General features: G+C 47.2%; 1 protein-coding gene across 2 annotated transcripts in view; it reads right to left on the bottom strand.

The window, feature by feature from the left end:
• RASA2 (RAS p21 protein activator 2) overlaps positions 1 to 20044 on the bottom strand; it is a 216491-nt gene that overhangs the window by 107014 nt on the left and 89433 nt on the right. For both annotated transcript variants that reach the window (XM_030216595.1, XM_030216596.1), the window contains exon 9: positions 14214 to 14318. In XM_030216595.1, the coding sequence (XP_030072455.1) occupies positions 14214 to 14318 (105 nt within the window). The remainder of the gene's footprint in view (positions 1 to 14213; positions 14319 to 20044) is intronic.

Raw genomic sequence — 20044 nt, 5'->3', positions numbered from 1 at the left:
AAGTTGCTTACCTGTAGCAGGTATTCTCCAAGGAAAGCAGGGCTTATAGTCTCACAAGTGGGTAACATGGCGCTGTATTGCCCAATCCGGACTTTACAACAAGCCATAAGAACTTTTGTGGAGCACGAGACACGATCCATCACTGATGTGCAGGTGCCTTCCCGCCCTCTACCGCAGTTAAATACCACAAGAAAAAAAATAAAACTAGGAGACAACTCCTAGGGGAGGTGGGAGGGTTTGTGAGAATATTAGTCCTGCTGTCCTCAGAGAATATCTGCTACAGGTAAGTAACTTTGCTTTCTCTGAGGACAAGCAAGGCATTAATCCCTAGCATCCAGGCTCACAGAAAACAACAAACCTCGCAACGACTAGGACATAACTCAAATCAACCTGAAACTATATACAAACTCATTGAGAGTGCAGACTGGAACAGAATAAAATGGGCCTGGGGGGGGGGGGTGGAGTTGGATTCTAGACCTCAAACAGATTCTGCAACACTGTCTGCCTGAACTGACTATTCATGTCGGCTATCCTGCTCAAGGAAGAAATAAGATATGCATGTGTGGACTGAAAACCATATCGCAGCCTTGCAAATTTCTTCAATGGAGGCTGACCGCAAGTGGGCTACTGAAGCAGCCATGGCTCTGACATTATGAGCCTTGACATAATCCTCCAGTGTCAGCCCAGCCTGGGCATAAGTGGAAAAAATGCAATCTGCTAGCCAATTAGAGATTGCGCACTGCCAATGGCAACCCCCATCCTGTTGGGAACAAAAGAAACAAAAAATAGTTGGGTGGCCTGTTAGGCCAATGCTCACTTGCAGTCCAAGGTGTGCAAGATGCTCTCGCTAGGATGGGCATGAGGTCGGGGAAAGAATGTTAGCAAGACAATCGACTGGTTCAGACAGAACTCAGAAACAATCTTTGGCAGGAACTTAGGGTGCTTGTGGAGGACTACTCTGTTGTGATGAAACTTAGTATAAGGTGCATCCACCACTAACGCCTAGAGCTGAAGTAATAGCCACCAAGAAAAATGATTTTCCAGGTCAAGTTCTTCAGATGGCAAGAATTCAGTGGCTCAAAAGGAGCTCTCATCAGCTGGGTGAGGATGACATTGATGTCCCATGACACAGGTGGAGGTTTGATAGAGGGATCTGATAAAAGCAAGCCTCTTATGAAGCGAAAAACTAGAGGCTGTACAGAGATGGGCTTACTCTCTACATGTTGATAAGCACTAATTGCACCGAGGTGAACCCTCACAGAGTTGGTCTTAGACCAAACTCGGAAAGGTGCAGAATGTATTGAAGCAGGGACTGTAGGACAGTAAACAGGATCTTGGGCCTTGACCTCACACCAGACGGCAAACCTCCTCCATTTGAAAGACCACCACCTCTTAGTGGAATCTTTTCTGGAAGCCAGCAAGTCTTGGAAGACACCCTCTGACAGATTGAAAGAAGCAAATTCTAGGCTCTCAACATCCAGGCTGTGAGGGCCAGAGACTGAAGGTTGGGATGTAGAAGAGATCCCTTTGTTCTGCATGATGAGGGTTGGAAAAAACATTGGCCAGTAAGGCGCGATTAAGATTATTGTCCCGTGGTCTTGCTTGAGTTTCAGCAGAGTCTTCCCCACAAGAGGAATGGGAGAATACGCATACATAAGACGTGACCCCCAATATAGGAGGCGGGCATCTGATACTATTCTTTCATGGGCCTGAAGCAGAACTGAAGGACTCTGTGATTCAGGTGAATGGCAAAGAGATCCACCGGGGGGGGGGGGGGGGGGGCACGCTCGGAAGATTTTGTGGGCAATGTCCATTTTGAGAGACCACTCACATGGTTGCATAACCCTGTTCAGTCTGTTGGCCAGACTGTTGTTTTTGCCCGCCAGGTAAGTGGCTTGGAGGAACAGCGCTACATCCGAATGGGCCTACTGACACAGAGGGTGCCCCCTGCTTGTTGCAACCTGGGTGTCTGTTTGAATGAGCACAATTTGGTTGGATAGCCATCTCTGAAAGTCTTGAGCATTCCAGATCACCCACAGCTCCAGAAGATTGATCTGAAGACCCGTTTCCTGGAGGGACCATGCTCCCAGATTGTGAAGCCCATCTACATAAGCCCAACCAAGGAGAGATGCATCTGTCATCAGCAGTTTTTATGGCTGAGCAATTTGAAAGTCAAACTGGATCGAACAAGGTCTAGAGAAACTCGGATGACATCTTCCAGGTCTCCCGTAGCCTGGTACCACTGGGAGGCTAGGGTCCATTTGGGCTGGTCTCATGTGAAGGCATGTCATGGATGTTACATAAATTGTGGAAGCCATGTGGTCCATCAAACAACATCTTCTGAGCCATGACCTGCTGAGAGGCTTGAACCTGAGAAGCCAATGTGACTAAAGTGTCAGACCTTGGCCCTGGGAGGAAGGCTCAAACTTTCTGCGTATCGAGAAGGGCTCCAGTGAATTCCAATTGTTGTACAGGGTGAAGATGGGACTTGGGGTAGTTTATAACGAACCCTAGTAGTTCTAGTACCCGAATAGTGCTCTGCATGGACTCCTGAGTACTGTCCTCCAATGTGCTCTTCACCAGCCAATCACTGAAGTAAGGGACCACATGGACTCCCAGTCTGTGTAGCAATGCTGCGACTACCACTCGACACTTGGTAAAGACTCTGGGAGATGACACGAGGCCAAAAGGAAGCATGTGGTACTGGTAGTGATTTGTTTCCAGCCAAAATCAAACTGGTAAGTAAGTATATGCATCCTTTAAGTCCAGATAGCATAGCCAATCATTTTCTTGAATCATGGGAGGAAGGATACCCAAGGAAACCATCCTGAACTTTTCTTTGACTAGGAATTTGTTCAGGGCCCTTAGATCTAGGATGAGATGTATCCCCCGTCTTTTTGCACAAGGAAATACCTGGAATAGAATACCTCGCCCTTCTTTCCCTGGTGGAACAGGTTCGACCACTTGGGGCTGTAAAAGGGTGAAGAGTTCCTCTGCAAGTACCTCCTCGTGCTGAGAGCTGAAGTAATGAGTTCTCGGTGGGCAATTTGGAGGTTTTTGAAGCCAATTTAGTGCGTATCGGATATGGACTATTTGGAGAACCCACCAGTTAGAGGTGATAACGAGCTACCTTTCGTGAAAAAACTTCAGCCTCCCCCCAACTGGCAGGTCATCCAGTAAGGACACTTTCACATCAGCTATGCTCTGCTGGAGCCAGTCAAAAGGTCGCCCCTTGCTTAGACTGGGGAGGAGCATGGGCCTTAGGCGCATGCTGTTGATGAGAACGAGCTCACTGAGATTGAGCCTGAGTAGGGCTGGCGAAAGGAAGTAACGTACCTATGTATCTGAGTAGTAGGCACCCCTCTTTGACTTGCGAAAAGATCTCCTAGCTGACTGCAGAAGATGCCCAGCAGGAGAGAGAAGAGATGGTATCAGTATGCTTTTTGATTTAGTCAGCACCCTCCTCAACCTTCTCTCCAAAAAGTTTAGCCCCCTGGCAAGGCATCCGCAAAGATCCTGGAAGCCACATCAAAAGTGTCATAGGCACTCCGGCCAAGAATTTGACACACCTTCTGCTGCTTGGCCAACTGGCGCACTTACTTGGTGGGAGAGAGTCTGCCAAGTCCATCAACTTGCGCACAGAGTCCTGCAAATAGATGCACATAAAGAGCTGGTACAACTGGATACAGGACACGAGCATTGAAGCCTGGAACATCTTCCTCTCAAAAAGAGTCCAAGGTCCTAGCTTCTCTGCCTGGGGCATAGTCTCTAGAACTTCTGACTCTTGAGAGTGGACTCCATCACCATGGAGTTGTGAAGCAACTGAGGCCTATCAAAACCAAGTGTACTGTAGATCCGGCACTAGGTGTCAATCTTCTTGGGCATGACAGGGACCGACAGAGGGGATTCCTAGTTCCAATCGAGGACTTCCTTGAATACCTCGTGGAGAGGGACAATCACATCATCACTATGAGACTTTCTCCTTTCAAGTGGAAGGAAGAATTCAGAGGGGATACCACAGGACTCATCTGAGCAGAAGTACCGTGGATCCTCATCTGACTCCCATGAGAGTTCCTCATCGGTGTCGGTCAGAAACTCCCTGTGGGAGGGCCGAGACTGAGCCTACTTCGAATTTGAAAAGCCATGTACCCAAGAGGTGCGTCGAGGTGTTGGCTCCAGCCGTCTTTACTCTAGCGAAGGTTCCTCCACAGATGTCAAGGAGATACTGGCTTGGGTGGCAGTTGACATTGGGACCGCACCGCAGGCTGAGGGCCAGGTTGGACCACAGCGGGCTAGACGGAAGGCGCAAGCACCCCCGACACCGATGCACACTGCTGCAAGATGCTATCATTAAGTTGAATAGAGTCGGCAAGAGGGGGGATCCCTGTGGGACTCACATTCAGGTATCCATGTGGCTGAATTAGACGAGTTGGATGTCACTTAGCCAAACTATTATCAAACCAAAACCTCAACCCATACATATACGCAGACGACGTAACGATCTACATCCCATTCAAACAAGATCTAAAGGAAATCTCCAATGATATCAATCATGTACTCATGGGCGGATGCATTTTGGCTGAAACTGAATGCCGATAAAACCCAATGCCTAACACTCACCTCTCAACATAATAAGAACAAATTCATCGCCATAAACACACCAAATTTGAACCTTCCAATTTCGGACACCCTAAAAATTCTTGGAGTCACCATCGATCGACACCCAACACTCGAGAACCACGCGAAAAACACAACCAAGAAGATGTTCCACTCTATGTGGAAATTAAAAAAAGTAAGACCTTTCTTCCCAAGGTCAGTTTTCCACAACCTGATACAATCTATGGTGCTCAGTCATCTAGGCTATTGCAATGCACTCTACGCTGGCTGTAAAGAGCAAATAATCAAGAAACTTCAGACATTCCAGAACACTGCAGCTAGACTCATATTTGGTAAGACAAAACACGAAAGTGCTAAACCCTTACGAGAGAAACTACACTGGCTCCCACTTAAAGAACGTATCACATTCAAAATATGCTCTCTAGTCCACAAAATCATTCATGGAGATGCACCAGCCTACATGTCAGACCTGATAGACCTACCACCCAGGAATGCCAAAAGTTCATCCCGCACATTCCTCAACTTGCACTTCCCTAACTGCAAAGGTCTAAAATACAAACTAATGCACGCGTCAAACTTTACCTACTTGAGCACACAGTTATGGAATGCATTGCCGTGCAAATTTTAAAAAACGATCTACGAACTGAAGAGCCATCTCTTTAACATGGCATACAACAAAAATCAACCAATGTGAATATACACAACTCCCCCACATATATTCAGAACTGTCTTATAATAACTGCTTGTTATACTACTACCATGTTTTATCATTATCATGTTACCCAAAATCCTGCTGTAACACTAAATGTCTATTTTCTGATATATTTCTATTACTCATAATGTATTGTAAGCCACATTGAGCCTGCAAAGAGGTGGGAAAATGTGGGATACAAATGCAATAAATAAATAAACTTTGGCTGGTCCGATTTTAATCGGCCACACTGATATTCAGCGCTGGCCACTTAACGTCAGACCGGCCAAACTTGGCCTGTCTGGTTTTGAAAATCGTCTGGTTAAATCGCCCGATATAACTGGCTATCTTTAAGCCTCTGACGATATTCAGTGCCGGAAAGCCGCTTAAGTGTCATTTTAGCAGCCATTTGCTTTTAAATATTGAGCGTACATCTATTGTAATATACACACTGTTACTACAAATGTGCATATCAAGCGTAGTTAAAATTACATGTATTAAATTTTTTTCTGCCACAGATTTTGATGTAATTGTGTAGCCTTTAGCTTTTGACTATAAAAACCTATTGACTTTCTGGAATTAAACTGGTCATAGATATACAAATGTTTTTATCATGTGTGACTCATGTTTGTTTGTGCATATATGTGCAACATGATGTCTTACAGACTTCTGGTCTTCATGTTCAAAGTTTTTTTTATATGATTTTTTTCACGCTAAGTGTATTCTATAACATGGTGTGTGTAAATTCCAAGTTGCATAGTTGAAAAGGGGGCATGGTTATGTGCACTTTTTAAATCTATGCGCATTATTATAGAATACATGCACTCTGAGCCTAATATATGGGTCGGGATTTACGCCAAGTAAAATATGGCCTAAATGGACACGACCAAATTTGGTTGCTTGGAGAGGCGCTCGGAGTATTCTATTATGATGCGTGGAAATTTAAGCTTATTCTATAAAATTCAGGCATACTTTACAGAATACGCCGATTTCAGGAGCTATATAGAATCTAGCCCAAAGTGTATAGTTTGGCTTCAGTCTATCCAGACTGTTTTCATTTTATTTTATGAATGAGGTATAAGCCAATAGTAAAGATTTCTAAGGCTTATTTATTTACTGGGATTTATTAACCACCTTTAGGAAGCGATTCACCCAAGGCACTGTACAGCAGGTACACTAACATAAAATTTACAATTTTGTTAGCAGAGTAACAATAGTAAAATGACCAAGTATAAACGCAAATACAATAAATGAGGGAAACTTGAAAACAGCAATACCACGAAACAGGATCAAAAATATACACATTTAACAGCATTGAAATTCAAATAACAGAGATAGGGTATGATACATACCTGTAGCAGTTGTTCTCCGAGGACAGCAGGCTGATTGTTCTCACGACTGGGTTGACGTCCGCGGCAGCCCCCACCAACCGGAAGAAGCTTCGTGGGACGGTCGGCACGCAGGGCACGCCCACCGCGCATGCGCGGCCGTCTTCCCGCCCGTGCGCGACCGCTCCCGCCAGTTGAATGACTAGCAAAAAGATGAAAACGCAACTCCAAAGGGGAGGAGGGAGGGTAGGTGAGAACAATCAGCCTGCTGTCCTCGGAGAACAACTGCTACAGGTATGTATCATACCCTTTCTCCGAGGACAAGCAGGCTGCTTGTTCTCACGACTGGGGTATCCCTAGCTCTCAGGCTCACTCAAAACAAAAACCCAGGTCAATTGAACCTCGCAACGGCGAGGGAACAACAGAAATTGACCTACGAAGAACAACTAACTGAAAGTGCAGCCTGACCAGAATAAATTCGGGTCCTGGAGGGTGGAGTTGGATTTACACCCCAAACAGATTCTGCAGCACCGACTGCCCGAACCGACTGTCGCGTCGGGTATCCTGCTGGAGGCAGTAATGAGATGTGAATGTGTGGACAGATGACCACGTCGCAGCCTTGCAGATCTCTTCAATAGTGGCTGACTTCAAGTGGGCCACCGACGCTGCCATGGCTCTGACACTATGAGCCGTGACATGACCCTCAAGAGTCAGCCCAGCCTGGGCGTAAGTGAAGGAAATGCAGTCTGCTAGCCAATTGGAGATGGTGCGTTTCCCGACAGCGACCCCTAGCCTGTTAGGGTCGAAAGAAATAAACAATTGGGCGGACTGTCTGTTGGGCTGTGTCCGCTCCAAGTAGAAGGCCAATGCTCTCTTGCAGTCCAATGTGTGCAACTGACGTTCAGCAGGGCGGGTATGCGGCCTGGGGAAGAATGTTGGCAAGACAATTGACTGGTTAAGATGGAACTCCGACACCACCTTCGGCAGGAACTTTGGGTGGGTGCGGAGCACTACTCTGTTGTGATGAAATTTGGTATATGGAGCATGAGCTACCAGGGCTTGAAGCTCACTGACCCTACGAGCTGAAGTAACTGCCACCAAGAAAATGACCTTCCAGGTCAAGTACTTCAGATGGCAGGTATTCAGTGGCTCAAAAGGAGGTTTCATCAGCTGGGTGAGGACGACGTTGAGATCCCATGACACAGTAGGAGGCTTGATAGGGGGCTTTGACAAAAGCAAACCTCTCATGAATCGAACGACTAAAGGCTCTCCAGAGATGGCTTTACCTTCCACACGATAATGGTAAGCACTAATCGCACTAAGGTGATTCCTTACTGAGTTGGTCTTGAGGCCAGACTCTGATAAGTGCAGAAGGTATTCAAGCAGGTTCTGTGCAGGGCAAGAACGAGGTTCTAGGGCCTTGCTCTCACACCAAACGACAAACCTCCTCCACTTGAAAAAGTAACTCTTTTTAGTGGAATCCTTCCTAGAGGCAAGCAAGACCCGGGAGACACCCTCAGACAGACCCAACGCAGCGAAGTCTACGCCCTCAACATCCAGGCCGTGAGAGCCAGGGATTGAAGGTTGGGGTGCAGCAATGCTCCGTCGTTCTGCGAAATGAGAGTCGGAAAACACTCCAATCTCCACGGTTCTTCGGAGGACAACTCCAGAAGAAGAGGGAACCAGATCTGACGGGGCCAAAAGGGCGCTATCAGAATCATGGTGCCGCGGTCTTGCTTGAGCTTCAGTAAGGTCTTCCCCACCAAAGGTATGGGAGGATAAGCATACAGGAGGCCGGTCCCCCAATGAAGGAGAAAGGCATCTGACGCTAGCCTGCCGTGTGTCTGAAGCCTGGAACAGAACAGAGGCAGCTTGTGGTTGGTCTGAGAGGCGAAAAGATCCACCGAGGGGGTGCCCCACTCTCGGAAGATCTTGCGTACCACTCTGGAATGGAGCGACCACTCGTGCGGTTGCATGACTCTGCTCAGTCTGTCGGCCAGACTGTTGTTTACGCCTGCCAGGTACGTGGCTTGGAGAAGCATGCCGAACCGACACGCCCAACGCCACATACCGACGGCTTCCTGACACAGGGGGCGAGATCCGGTGCCCCCCTGCTTGTTGACGTAATACATTGCAACCTGATTGTCTGTCCGAATTTGGATAATTTGGCAGGACAGCCGATCTCTGAAAGCCTTCAGTGCGTTCCAGATCGCTCGGAGCTCCAGGAGGTTGATCTGCAGATCCTTTTCCTGGAGGGACCACAGACCCTGGGTGTGAAGCCCATCGACATGGGCTCCCCACCCCAGGCGGGATGCATCCGTCGTCAGCACTTTCGTGGGCTGCGGAATTTGGAATGGACGTCCCAGGGTCAAATTGGTCCGTATGGTCCACCAGAGCAGTGAAGTGCGGCAACTGGTGGAGAGGCGGATGACATCCTCTAGATTCCCGGTGGCTTGGAACCACTGGGAAGCTAGGGTCCATTGAGCAGATCTCATGTGAAGACGAGCCATGGGAGTCACATGAACTGTGGAGGCCATATGACCCAGAAGTCTCAACATCTGCCGAGCTGTGATCTGCTGAGACGCTCTGGTCTGCGAAGCCAGGGCCAAGAGATTGGTGGCCCTCGCTTCGGGAAGGTAGGCCTGAACCGTCTGGGAATTCAGCAGCGCTCCTATGAATTCCAGAGACTGAGTTGGCTGGAGATGGGACTTTGGGTAATTTATCACAAACCCCAGCAGCTCCAGAAGTTGAATAGTGCACCGCATGGACCGGAGGGCTCCTGCCTCCGAGGTGTTCTTGACCAGCCAATCGTCGAGATATGGGAACACGTGCACTCCCAGCTTGCGTAGGTAGGCCGCTACCACCACGAGGCACTTTGTAAACACTCGTGGGGCAGAGGCGAGCCCAAAGGGCAGCACACAATACTGAAAGTGCCGTGCGCCCAGGCGGAATCTGAGATACTGTCTGTGAGCTGGCAGTATCGGGATGTGAGTGTATGCGTCCTTTAAATCCAGGGAACATAGCCAATCGTTTTTCTGAATCATTGGCAGAAGGGTGCCCAAGGAAAGCATCCTGAACTTTTCTTTGACCAGGAATTTGTTCAGGCCTCTCAGGTCTAGGATGGGACGCATCCCCCCTGTTTTCTTTTCCACAAGGAAGTACCTGGAATAGAATCCCTGCCCTTCCTGCCCGGGTGGTACGGGCTCGACCGCATTGGCGCTGAGAAGGGCGGAGAGTTCCTCTGCAAGTACCTGCTTGTGATGGGAGCTGAAAGACTGAGCTCCCGGAGGACAATTTGGAGGCAGGGAGGTCAAATTCAGGGCGTATCCGCACCGCACTATTTGGAGAACCCACTGGTCGGAGGTTATGAGAGGCCACCTTTGGTGAAAGAATTTTAACCTCCCTCCGACCGGCAGGTCGTCCAGTACGGACACTTGTAGGGCGGCTATGTTCCCGTGGATCCAGTCAAAAGCCCGTCCCCGGCTTTTGCTGTGGAGGCGCAGGGGGCTGCTTAGGCGCACGCTGTTGACGGGAACGAGCGCGCTGGGGCTGTCCCTGTGCCTGACGAGGCCTTCGGGCCGGCTGGTTGTACCTACGCTTCGCAAAAGAATAGGGTGCAGCCTGCCGAGCCCGGGAAAAACGCCCGCCCGCGGGGGCGGGTGCTGAAGGCGCCCGGTGGGAGAGCTTGTCGAGAGCGGTTTCCCGCTGATGCAGTTGGTCAACCATCTGCTCGACCTTCTCGCCAAAAATATTATCCCCCCGGCAAGGGACGTCAGCCAGTCTCTGCTGGGTGCGGTTGTCCAGGTCAGAGGCACGCAGCCATGAGAGCCTGCGCATCACTATACCTTGGGCCGCAGCACGAGATGCCACGTCACAGGTGTCAAAAATCCCCCTGGACAGGAACTTTCTGCACGCCTTCAGCTGCCTGACCACCTCCTGATATGGCCTGGACTGCTCCGGCGGGAGCTTATCGACCAGGTCCGCCAGCTGTTGCACATTGGTCCGCATGTGGATGCTCATATAGAGCAGGTAAGATTGGATGCGGGTCACGAGCATGGAGGATTGGTAGGCCTTCCTCCCAAATGAGTCCAGAGTGCGAGACTCCCGCCCCGGGGGCGCCGAGGCGGTATCCCTCGAACTCCGTGCCCTCTTGAGAGCAGAATCCACGACCGCTGAGTCATGGGGCAACTGGGGCCGCATGAGCTCTGGGTCAGAGTGGATCCTGTACTGGGACTCTGCTTTCTTGGGAATGGTGGGGTTAGTTAGTGGTCGCACCCAGTTCCGAAGCAGCGTCTCCTTCAGGACATTGTGCAGCGGTACCGTGGAGGACTCTCTAGGTGGTGATGGATAGTCGAGGACCTCGAGCATCTCGGCCCTCGGCTCTTCCACAGAGACCACGGGAAAGGGAATGCTTATAGACATATCCCGCACAAAGGAGGCAAAGGAGAGACTCTCAGGAGGTGAGAGCTTCCTCTCCGGTGACGGCGTGGGGTCCGAGGGAAGGCCCGTAGACTCCTCTGAGGAGAAATATCTCGGGTCCTCCTCTTCCCCCCACGAGTCCTCATCCTCGGTATCGGACATTAGCTCATGTAGCTGAGTCCGGTACCGGGCCCGGCTCGACGTCGAGGCACCGAGGTCTCGGTGTCGTCGAGCGGTGGACTCCCGCGCCGGCGGGGACGGAGCTCCCTCCATCGACGTCGACGGGGACTCCACCTGTGTGGCGGTCGAGACCGGCACCGCAAGCGGCGGCGGTGTCGACAGCCCCGGCGCCGGGCTAGAGCTCGCCGGCGCCACAGTCATCGGCGCCGGGGGCGCAAGCACCCCCGACGCCGGCACAGCCTGGCGCATCAGCCCTTCCAGGATCCCCGGAAGGATGGCTCTGAGGCACTCGTCCAGGCCCGCTGCCGGGAAAGGCGGTGGGGCCGGTAAGGGTGTCGGTGCCAGAAGCTGCTGGGGGCCAGGAGACGGCACCGAGGTGCCGGAACCCCGACGCGTCGGTACCTCCACCACCGACGGAGATCTCTCCTCTCTGCGATGACGCTTCGGCGTCGACTCCTCTTCAGGGTGCACCGAGGGCTCCCGGTGACGGCGCTTCTTATCTTTTTTCCGGTGCACGTCACCGGCGCCGGAGGGCATGGAGGAGGAGGAGGTCGATCCCCCTCGGTCTCGAGGTACCGGGTCCGACAGGGTTCGGTCCCGTGGCTCACGAGCTGAGGGAGTGGCCGGGGCCGACTGCCCACGCGGCCTCTCAACCCCACTCTCACCGGCGGACCGGCGGGCCCTGTTCTCCTGGGGTCGCTGCCATCGGTGCCGATGTCTCGGGCATCGATACCGGTACCGAAGACCCGGCCTTCGATACCGATGCCGTCGAGGTCGACGTCGAGGGGCCGGCGCAAGTTCCAAAAAGACGGTCCCGCAGAACTTGCCTCGCAACCTGAGTCCGTTTCCGGAGACCGAGACACAGCGCGCACGACTTGAGATTGTGCTCCGGCCCGAGGCACTGGAGGCACCAAGCGTGGGTGTCGGTCTGCGAGATCGGCCGGCCGCAGCGACCACACTTTTTAAATCCACTCGGGACCTTCGAGGACATCGACGGAAAAATCGCGTCGGCGAAGTCAAAGTCGGCAATGGTGGCTAAAATCACACCACGAAAAAATTAGCCGACCGAGCGGCCACTAGGCCGCAACGAGGCGTCCCCGCTGGAAGCGAGGGAAAAGGGGAGCGCGTGCTCCACACGCGCGAAAATCTTTTTTTTTTTTTTTTTTTTTTTTATTAACAATACAAATGAAAGAAAAGAAAGAGGAACCGAACGGGGATCCAAAGCAACGATCCGCGTAAACGCGGTCGAAAAATCCGGCGGCTGAACGGAGAGAGAGGCAATTGCACAACTCTCTCCAGTCGCGGAAAAAAAGTAACTGGCGGGAGCGGTCGCGCACGGGCGGGAAGACGGCCGCGCATGCGCGGTGGGCGTGCCCTGCGTGCCGACCGTCCCACGAAGCTTCTTCCGGTTGGTGGGGGCTGCCGCGGACGTCAACCCAGTCGTGAGAACAAGCAGCCTGCTTGTCCTCGGAGAAATAATACGATACTATCATAATACTAATGAAACATCTAATAAGCAAAACTGTAACAGATGCCATCAGTTAACATGTTTTGAAAACAAAATAGCCATTGTTATAGTACCAGGGCTACACTCTGGCACTTAGAAGCTTGACATAAGTGACACTAACTTATTTTCTGACATTATAAGATGAATTTTGCAAGGCTGTCTAGGTAGGAAAAGGGATATTGGAAGTTGGGATGTGCATAATTTTCAGAGCATTGAACAAAATATGAATACAGATGTAGGAATTTACATGTACAGTGTGCACAGTACATACAGTGGGAACAACCATTTTACAAAGCAACATGTTAAAAAGAGTGGCATTTATTAAGTGCTGATCTTGCCACCTACAGGCATAAGTGTTGAATTTAACAAAGAGCCAAGGTAAAAATAAAAATAAGTGGTCATCATGACATGCTTGCCTCTGAGCGTAAATGCTGATGTCTTGATTTTTTTTTTTTTAAGCATTTGAATTGCTATTGTATAATTGGTAACCTTATTTTGGTCTCTCTGACCTAAAGATTATTGCATTTGGTCTGATTATAAGCAGACTTGACTATTATAATTCTTTACATCATGATCTCCCCGATTACAGTATTTGCCACTTGTAACTGATTCAGAATGCCAATTCATACCGAGTACAACCTGTAAGATCATAAAAGTTGGTACTTTTGTTGTTGCATTGGTTACTGGTCAGTTATTGAATACAATACAAAATCCTTTTTGTACATAAGGTGTTTCACTATATTTACTATACTGAGCCCAGTTCTTCCTCACACATAACCCGTTTATCAATATAGAGACCAACTAGCTTCGCCTGCTTCATTTTCACACCATCTTGAGGGTATAAGAACTCCTGTTTTTATACTTTGGGCTCCAATTATTGGAACCTTCTTCCACCCAAATTAAGGGGAGGGTAGAATTAAAAAATGGTGATTAAATTTAAACTTGTGCTAAAGACCTATTTATTCAATATGGCATTTGCAACAATGTTGCATTGATGGTTTAGCTGGAATTGGTTTGTTGGAAGACTAGTTCCTCTTTCTCAGTTCTAATCAGTTCTAGTTGGTTGATGTATTTATTTTCTTGCTTTTACATAGTTATTTGTTAATTGTGAACTGCTTTGATAAGTCAAATGGTCTGAAGGGTGGCATGTCAAGAAATAAATTAAATATATTTTTCAGTCCTGCCTAATCACATCCCCTCCAAAACTGAATGCACCATGGAAATCTATGAATAATTAATGGATCTTCTCAAGTCAACATTCACAACTGTTACAGGTGTAAGGGTTCTCATTACATGTGCAAATACCATATAAGCATTTTAGACTTACCATTTTTTCTATTTTCTACCGAAACTTTATGACAATTTATCAATCATCTTTAACAACAAAATCATCTGAAAGTGATTCACAACAAAACAAAATACAAATAAAACTTCATATCATCAATAAAATAAAGAGCCACATGTTTCTTACCAGGCTTCATAAGATGATGTGTTGCTTCTTAAAACCTTCACAGGAACTTTAACCTCTCCTAGAAAAGCATCTTGAACAAGATTTCCATTATTCCACAGATCAATCCTGAAATTTTGAACATTGATTTTAACCTTTTGAAACATGTCTAGAAAAGAAACATGCTTATTGTATTACTGCACCAATTTATGCACACATGCAAGCACAAAACTAAGACATAAGGTTTACCATGTCAGTATTTGACCAGGAACAGTATTGGAAGCGTCCTCTGTTAAGGTACAATATTTGTTAAGGTCATAATGAAAATCATTTCTTGGCTAATGTGGGGGTTTTGTTTCATAGGGGCAGATGGGTAACTATTAAACCATCGGCAAGAAAAAAAAACGCTGACATCGATTCTGAAAAGGTAGGTGATAACATTTGTTAAAAAAAAAAAGATGAAGGCTAAAAAAGTTTCAACATGGATTCCAGGCAGTGTCAGCCACATATGAATTCAGTCATTGCCTGGACGATAGTCAAGAATGGCTGCAGTTGTCTGGAGGTAGATGAAGCTGACTGATCACCTGTGCTTTTCTTAATCTTATTTACCTATTAAAAAAGACAGCCACTTCTACCTCAGTAGTCAGAGAACATATGTGATTTTCTGAACTCCTCTCCAGCTCCAAACATGATAGGTAAAATCTTAGAAATAGTCAGTGCAACAAAAATGCAAACCACAACCAGCAACACTACATCTTACATTGTCATTCTCATCACAAAGTGTTAGAATCTAGTCATAGCCAGGAAAGGTGGAAGATGGGAAAGAAACTCATTGTGTTCATGGAAAAAGTGCAACTATCATAAAACTCCTTTCTGTATTAATAAGGTTCCTTTAGTGCAGTATAAAGACTTGTATGTCCACACAAAAGCAAAACAGGTTATGAATATAGAATGTAGGCCAACTGCACTTATTTTTTTCCCTTATGTATGGACCTGCAGCTGCATTTAATAATATGGAAAGCTTGCATCTCAAAATATTCATTTACCCAGTATAGACATCATTGCTACTGTTTGTTTTTCATAAAATCTTTATTTTTGGCAAACCCAGTAGTATACTTTTTCTCCATTCTAACATTGAAGTTGAAATCCACCTGGGGATAAATGAACCAGCTGGAAACTGAGCAGACTTAGATACTGTAGCTATCAGACAGTTCATTGACTCCCATAAATGGGACAGAACTACAATGGGCTATTATCTACTTAGGAAGGGCAGAGTTGGCCGACAAGGTGGATGAGTAGTGCAGTATGCAAAAAATATGAAAGCAGCTGAAATGCAGGAGACTTGGGAAAGGAGGAAGCAATATAGGTCATCCTGGAAAGAGAAGATTAAACCTTTATCCAAACAGGTGTTCTTTACAGACCTCCGACACAAACAAAAGAAGCTGGACAGGGAGATGGCAATAGATATCAAAAGGCTGGGAATAAAGAAAGGTACTGCTGCTGGGAGATTTCAACCTGAAGGGATGCAGACTGACACATCCCCCTCTGCTGAATCAAAAAAGCCAGACAGATCATGAATCCTTTTCAAACAGTTCTGCTCAAACAGTGGTGATGGAACCAGTGGTGTGCTGGAGCAGGCTCTCACGGGCTCGCGAGAGCCGTTTGTTAAGTTTTTAAGAATTTTGGGAGCCGGTTGTTAAAGTAGGCCTTCCCATGGCTACTTTAACAACTGACTCCCAAAATGTGGGCTTGGGCCCCCTCCTGAATTTATTTTTACTTTGCTGGCAGTAATGCTGGCCCCACCAGCCAAGTAAATAGATTGCTGCTGCTGCTCCTTGTTTCTGACTCTGAGCATCAGGCTGAGACTTTTCATGCAAGCGCAAGAAGGTTCCATCACGCTGCTCAGAGCCAGAAACAAGCAGCAGAGAATGGTGGCAGTCCATTTATTGGCTGGTGGGGCTCGACAAAGGTATGCCTAGCGTGCCCGCACAAGGGAGGGGAGAGAGAGGCATGCATTCCTCCCCAAAAAAAAGAATTTCAGGGCCAGCTATGCCAGGAGAGAGAGCCCGTTGTTAAAAATTTACCAGCACACCCCTGGATGGAACCCATGAGGAAAGAGTTTATGCTGGATCTAGTACTCACAAATGGGAAAGTTACCTAATGTCCAGGTGGGCGCCCACCTCTGCAGCAGTGATCATTACACAGTATGGTTTAGTACAAGTACTAAAGTGGAGGGCAAACACACAAAACTCAAAGTCCTGCATTTCAAACATGCTGACTTTAGAAAAATGAGAGAATATGTCAAGAAAGAGCCAATAGGATGGTGAGGAAATAAGAGAAATGGAAAGATGGTGGTCCCGGCTGAAAGGAGCTATAAAAAAAATGGCACCAAGTCTTTATGTAAAGAAAAATAAAAGCAAGAGGAAAAAGTAAACCAATATGGTTTTTCAAAGAAGCGGCTAAAATTAAGGTAAAAGAAATGGTGCTCATGAAACACAGGATGACACAAGAAAAGGTACACATGATACAGGAATACAGGATAAAACTCAAAGAAATTAAGAGACAAATATGGCTGGCAAAAGCACAAGCAGAAGAAAAAAAAAAGAATGCTAGAGATATGAGATGCGACAAGCCTTTTTCAGCTATACAAGTGGAAGGAGGAAGGCTAAAAATTAAATTGTAAGACTGAAAGATGCTGAAAACCGCTATGTGGAGAGTGATGAGGATAAAGTGGACATGCTAAGCAAAATAATTCTGTTCTGCTGGAGAAGATCCTCTGGCTAACAAAGGTATACATGCAAAAGAAGCAGATTGCACCATTCACAAAAGAAAATCTTTATGAAAAACTTGAAAACCTGAAAGTGGACAAAGTCATGGGACTGGATGGGATTCATCCCAGGATACTGAGGGAGCTCACAGAGATTCTGGCAGGTCACCTTAGAGACTGGTTTAATAATTCCTTGGAGACTGGAGAAGTTCCATGGCATTGGAAAAGACCAGATGTGGACCCTCTTCACAAAAAATGTTGACAAAAGTGGAAACTACAGACTGGAAAGTCTCACTTCAATGGTTGGAAAAGTAATGGAAATGTTGCTGAAGGCAAGGATAGTAAACTTCCTGAAAGCCAATGGATTACAAGATCCGAGGCAACATGGTTTTACCAAAGGAAAATCATGCCAGACAAATGGTTGATTTCTGTGACTGGGTGACTGAAGAACTGGTTAAAGACACATACCAGATGTAGTCTACTTGGATTACAGTAAAGTTGGACATGTTTCCTCATAGAAGGCTCATAAATAAACTGAGCAGGCTGAAGTTAAGATCCAAAGCTGTGAAGTGGATTAGAACCTGGTTGACTGACAGATGACAATGGTGGTGGTAAATAGGATTCACTCAGAGGAAAGTAGTGCGATAGTCATTAGTTCACTTTTAAAAGGCATGAAACAGAGATAAAGCAAAATAAAGACAAGAAATTGACACCTTTTTTATTAGACTAACTTAGTACATTTTTTGATCAGCTTTCGAAAGCAATATCACCTTAAGAACAGAAATGAGCAGATGACAATCAAAGAAATGTAAGTAGTAGAGCACCTCAAAGATTAGTGCTGGGTTGATTCTATTCAATATTTGTGAGTGACATTGCCAAAGGGTTACAAGGAAAAAGTTTGCCTTTTTGCAGATGACAAACATTTGCAATAGAGTAGACATCCCAAAGGGAGTGGACAATATACAGAAAGGAGCTACAAAACTTAGAATAATAGTCTAATGTTTAACAGTTAAAATGTAATGCTAAGAAGTGCAGAGTGATGCACTGGGGGAGTACAAATCCAGAGGAGTTGTATGTGCTAGGGGGCAAGAGGCTTACTATCTAAGGTCAAGGAATGGGTCCTTGGGGTAACAGTGTTTGATGATCTCAAGGTGGTGAACTATTATAACAAGGCTCTGGCTACAGCTGAAAGATGCTAGTCTGCACAGTGAGGTATAACTAACAGAAGGAGGTGTTAATGCTCCTGTACAAGTTGTTGGTGAGGTCCCACAGAGTATTGTGTTTAGTTTTGGAGGCCATATCTCACTAAGGACATAAGACTTGAAGCAGTTCAGAGAAAAAAAAAAAAAGACAAAAATAGTATGGGGTTTCATCAAGACAAATGAGAAAAGACTTGAAGACCTGAATACAAATACCCTAGAAGGAGGAATAGGGGAGATATCAGACATTTAAATATTTGAAAAATATTGATTATACAAACAAATCTTTTCCAGAGACAGAAAAGTGGTAAAACTAGAGGACATTAAATGAGGTTGCAGGGTGGCAGATGCCTGGAATATCCTCCCGGTGGAAGTGGTAGACACAAACAGTGACGGCATTCAAAAATGCATGGGATAATCCCTGTACAGAAGTGGTTCCCAAACCGGATCCTGGAGGCACCCCAGCCAGTCAAGTTTTCAGGATACCCACAATGCATGCAAATCTCTCATGAATATTCATTGTGGATATCCTGAAAACCTGACTGGCTGGCGTCCCTCCAGGATCAGGTTTGGGAACCACGACTATATACAAAGGATTAAATCAAAACAAAAAACAAATGCTTCTATGGTTTGTGTCTCAAAAATTAGAGAAAGGGAAAGGGAATGATTGTAACTACAGAGGGGCGGTTTACATATTATATACAGGTACTTATTTTGTATCTGGGGCAATGGAGGGTTAAGTGACTTGCCCAGAATCACAAGAAGCTGCAGTGGGAATCTAAACTAGTTCCTTCGACTCTAAGGCCACTGCACTAACCATTAAGCTACTCCTCCACTCCTGGAGTGGGCTTCAACAGCTATTCCAGTAGTTGGGAAGTAAAGCCAGTGCAGGAAGACATTGTCATGTCCCCTACGTCAATGCAAGCGGCGTCTTCGGGCTGCGCAGGGTCCCGTCGACACGCACACTTAACTGGCACAGCCCTGAACCATGTGTGTGTGGTTCTTCTCTGGCTGCAGGCTCCTTGATTGCTTTGCTTCCATGCACCTGGCTCTGCTCTCTCTCTCTCTGCCTGGCTTCCAGTCTCCTTGACTGCTTTGCTTCCACCCACCTGGGTCTGCTCTTCCTCTGCCTGGCTTCCCTTGCTTCTCTCCTATTGGTCTTCTGGTTCCTCCTTCCCCTGTTCTTGTCCTATGGCTATGCCCCTTCTCCCTGCTGATGTCAGATGCCAGCACTTTATCAGCTGAGCTCTCCCTAGACTCCTTGCTTCAGCTTCTACTTTGGTAGGTGTTACTTGCTCAATAGTGCGCTTCTCCTCTACTTTGTTCTTCGTTACTGATTCTGCCTGTACCTGGATTACTCTCGACCTGCTGCCCGCCTACTGACTCTGCCTGTACCTGGATCACTCTCTTGATCTGCTGCCTGCCTACTGACTCTGCCTGTACTTGGATCACTCTCTTGCCTGCTGCCTGTCTGGCCGTCACGTTCATCATCCCACTTCCTGATCCATCTCGTAAGCCCTGCAGGCCGCCCGCACCTAGGGGCTCAACCTCTGGGGAACGGCAGTCAACGCAGGTGAAACCCGGGGTTGTCCAGCCGCCAAGCAGACCCTGGTCTGAATACCTGGCTCGGCAGCGCTCTACTTGGTACAAGAACTCACAGGTCTGACAGACATCTACAGTCTATTCCAAAACTGAAGGCAGATCAAGATCAAGTATGCATTTTTTTACTATCACATTTATTAAAATTATATGCTATGAGTATGAGTGCTATGGTTGGACTGTTGGTTTAATCATCATCAAAATGAATGCAGAGGAGGCCATAATAATAAAACTACTCTTTAGACTATTGGTATGGTGGTATGAAATAAGCAGCAACATATAGAAATGCC

The sequence above is a fragment of the Microcaecilia unicolor genome, chromosome 10, assembly GCF_901765095.1.
Source record: "Microcaecilia unicolor chromosome 10, aMicUni1.1, whole genome shotgun sequence".
Taxonomy (NCBI): domain Eukaryota; kingdom Metazoa; phylum Chordata; class Amphibia; order Gymnophiona; family Siphonopidae; genus Microcaecilia; species Microcaecilia unicolor.
Note: the sequence above shows the minus strand (reverse complement) of the source record. Positions and strands in the feature narration are given on the sequence as shown.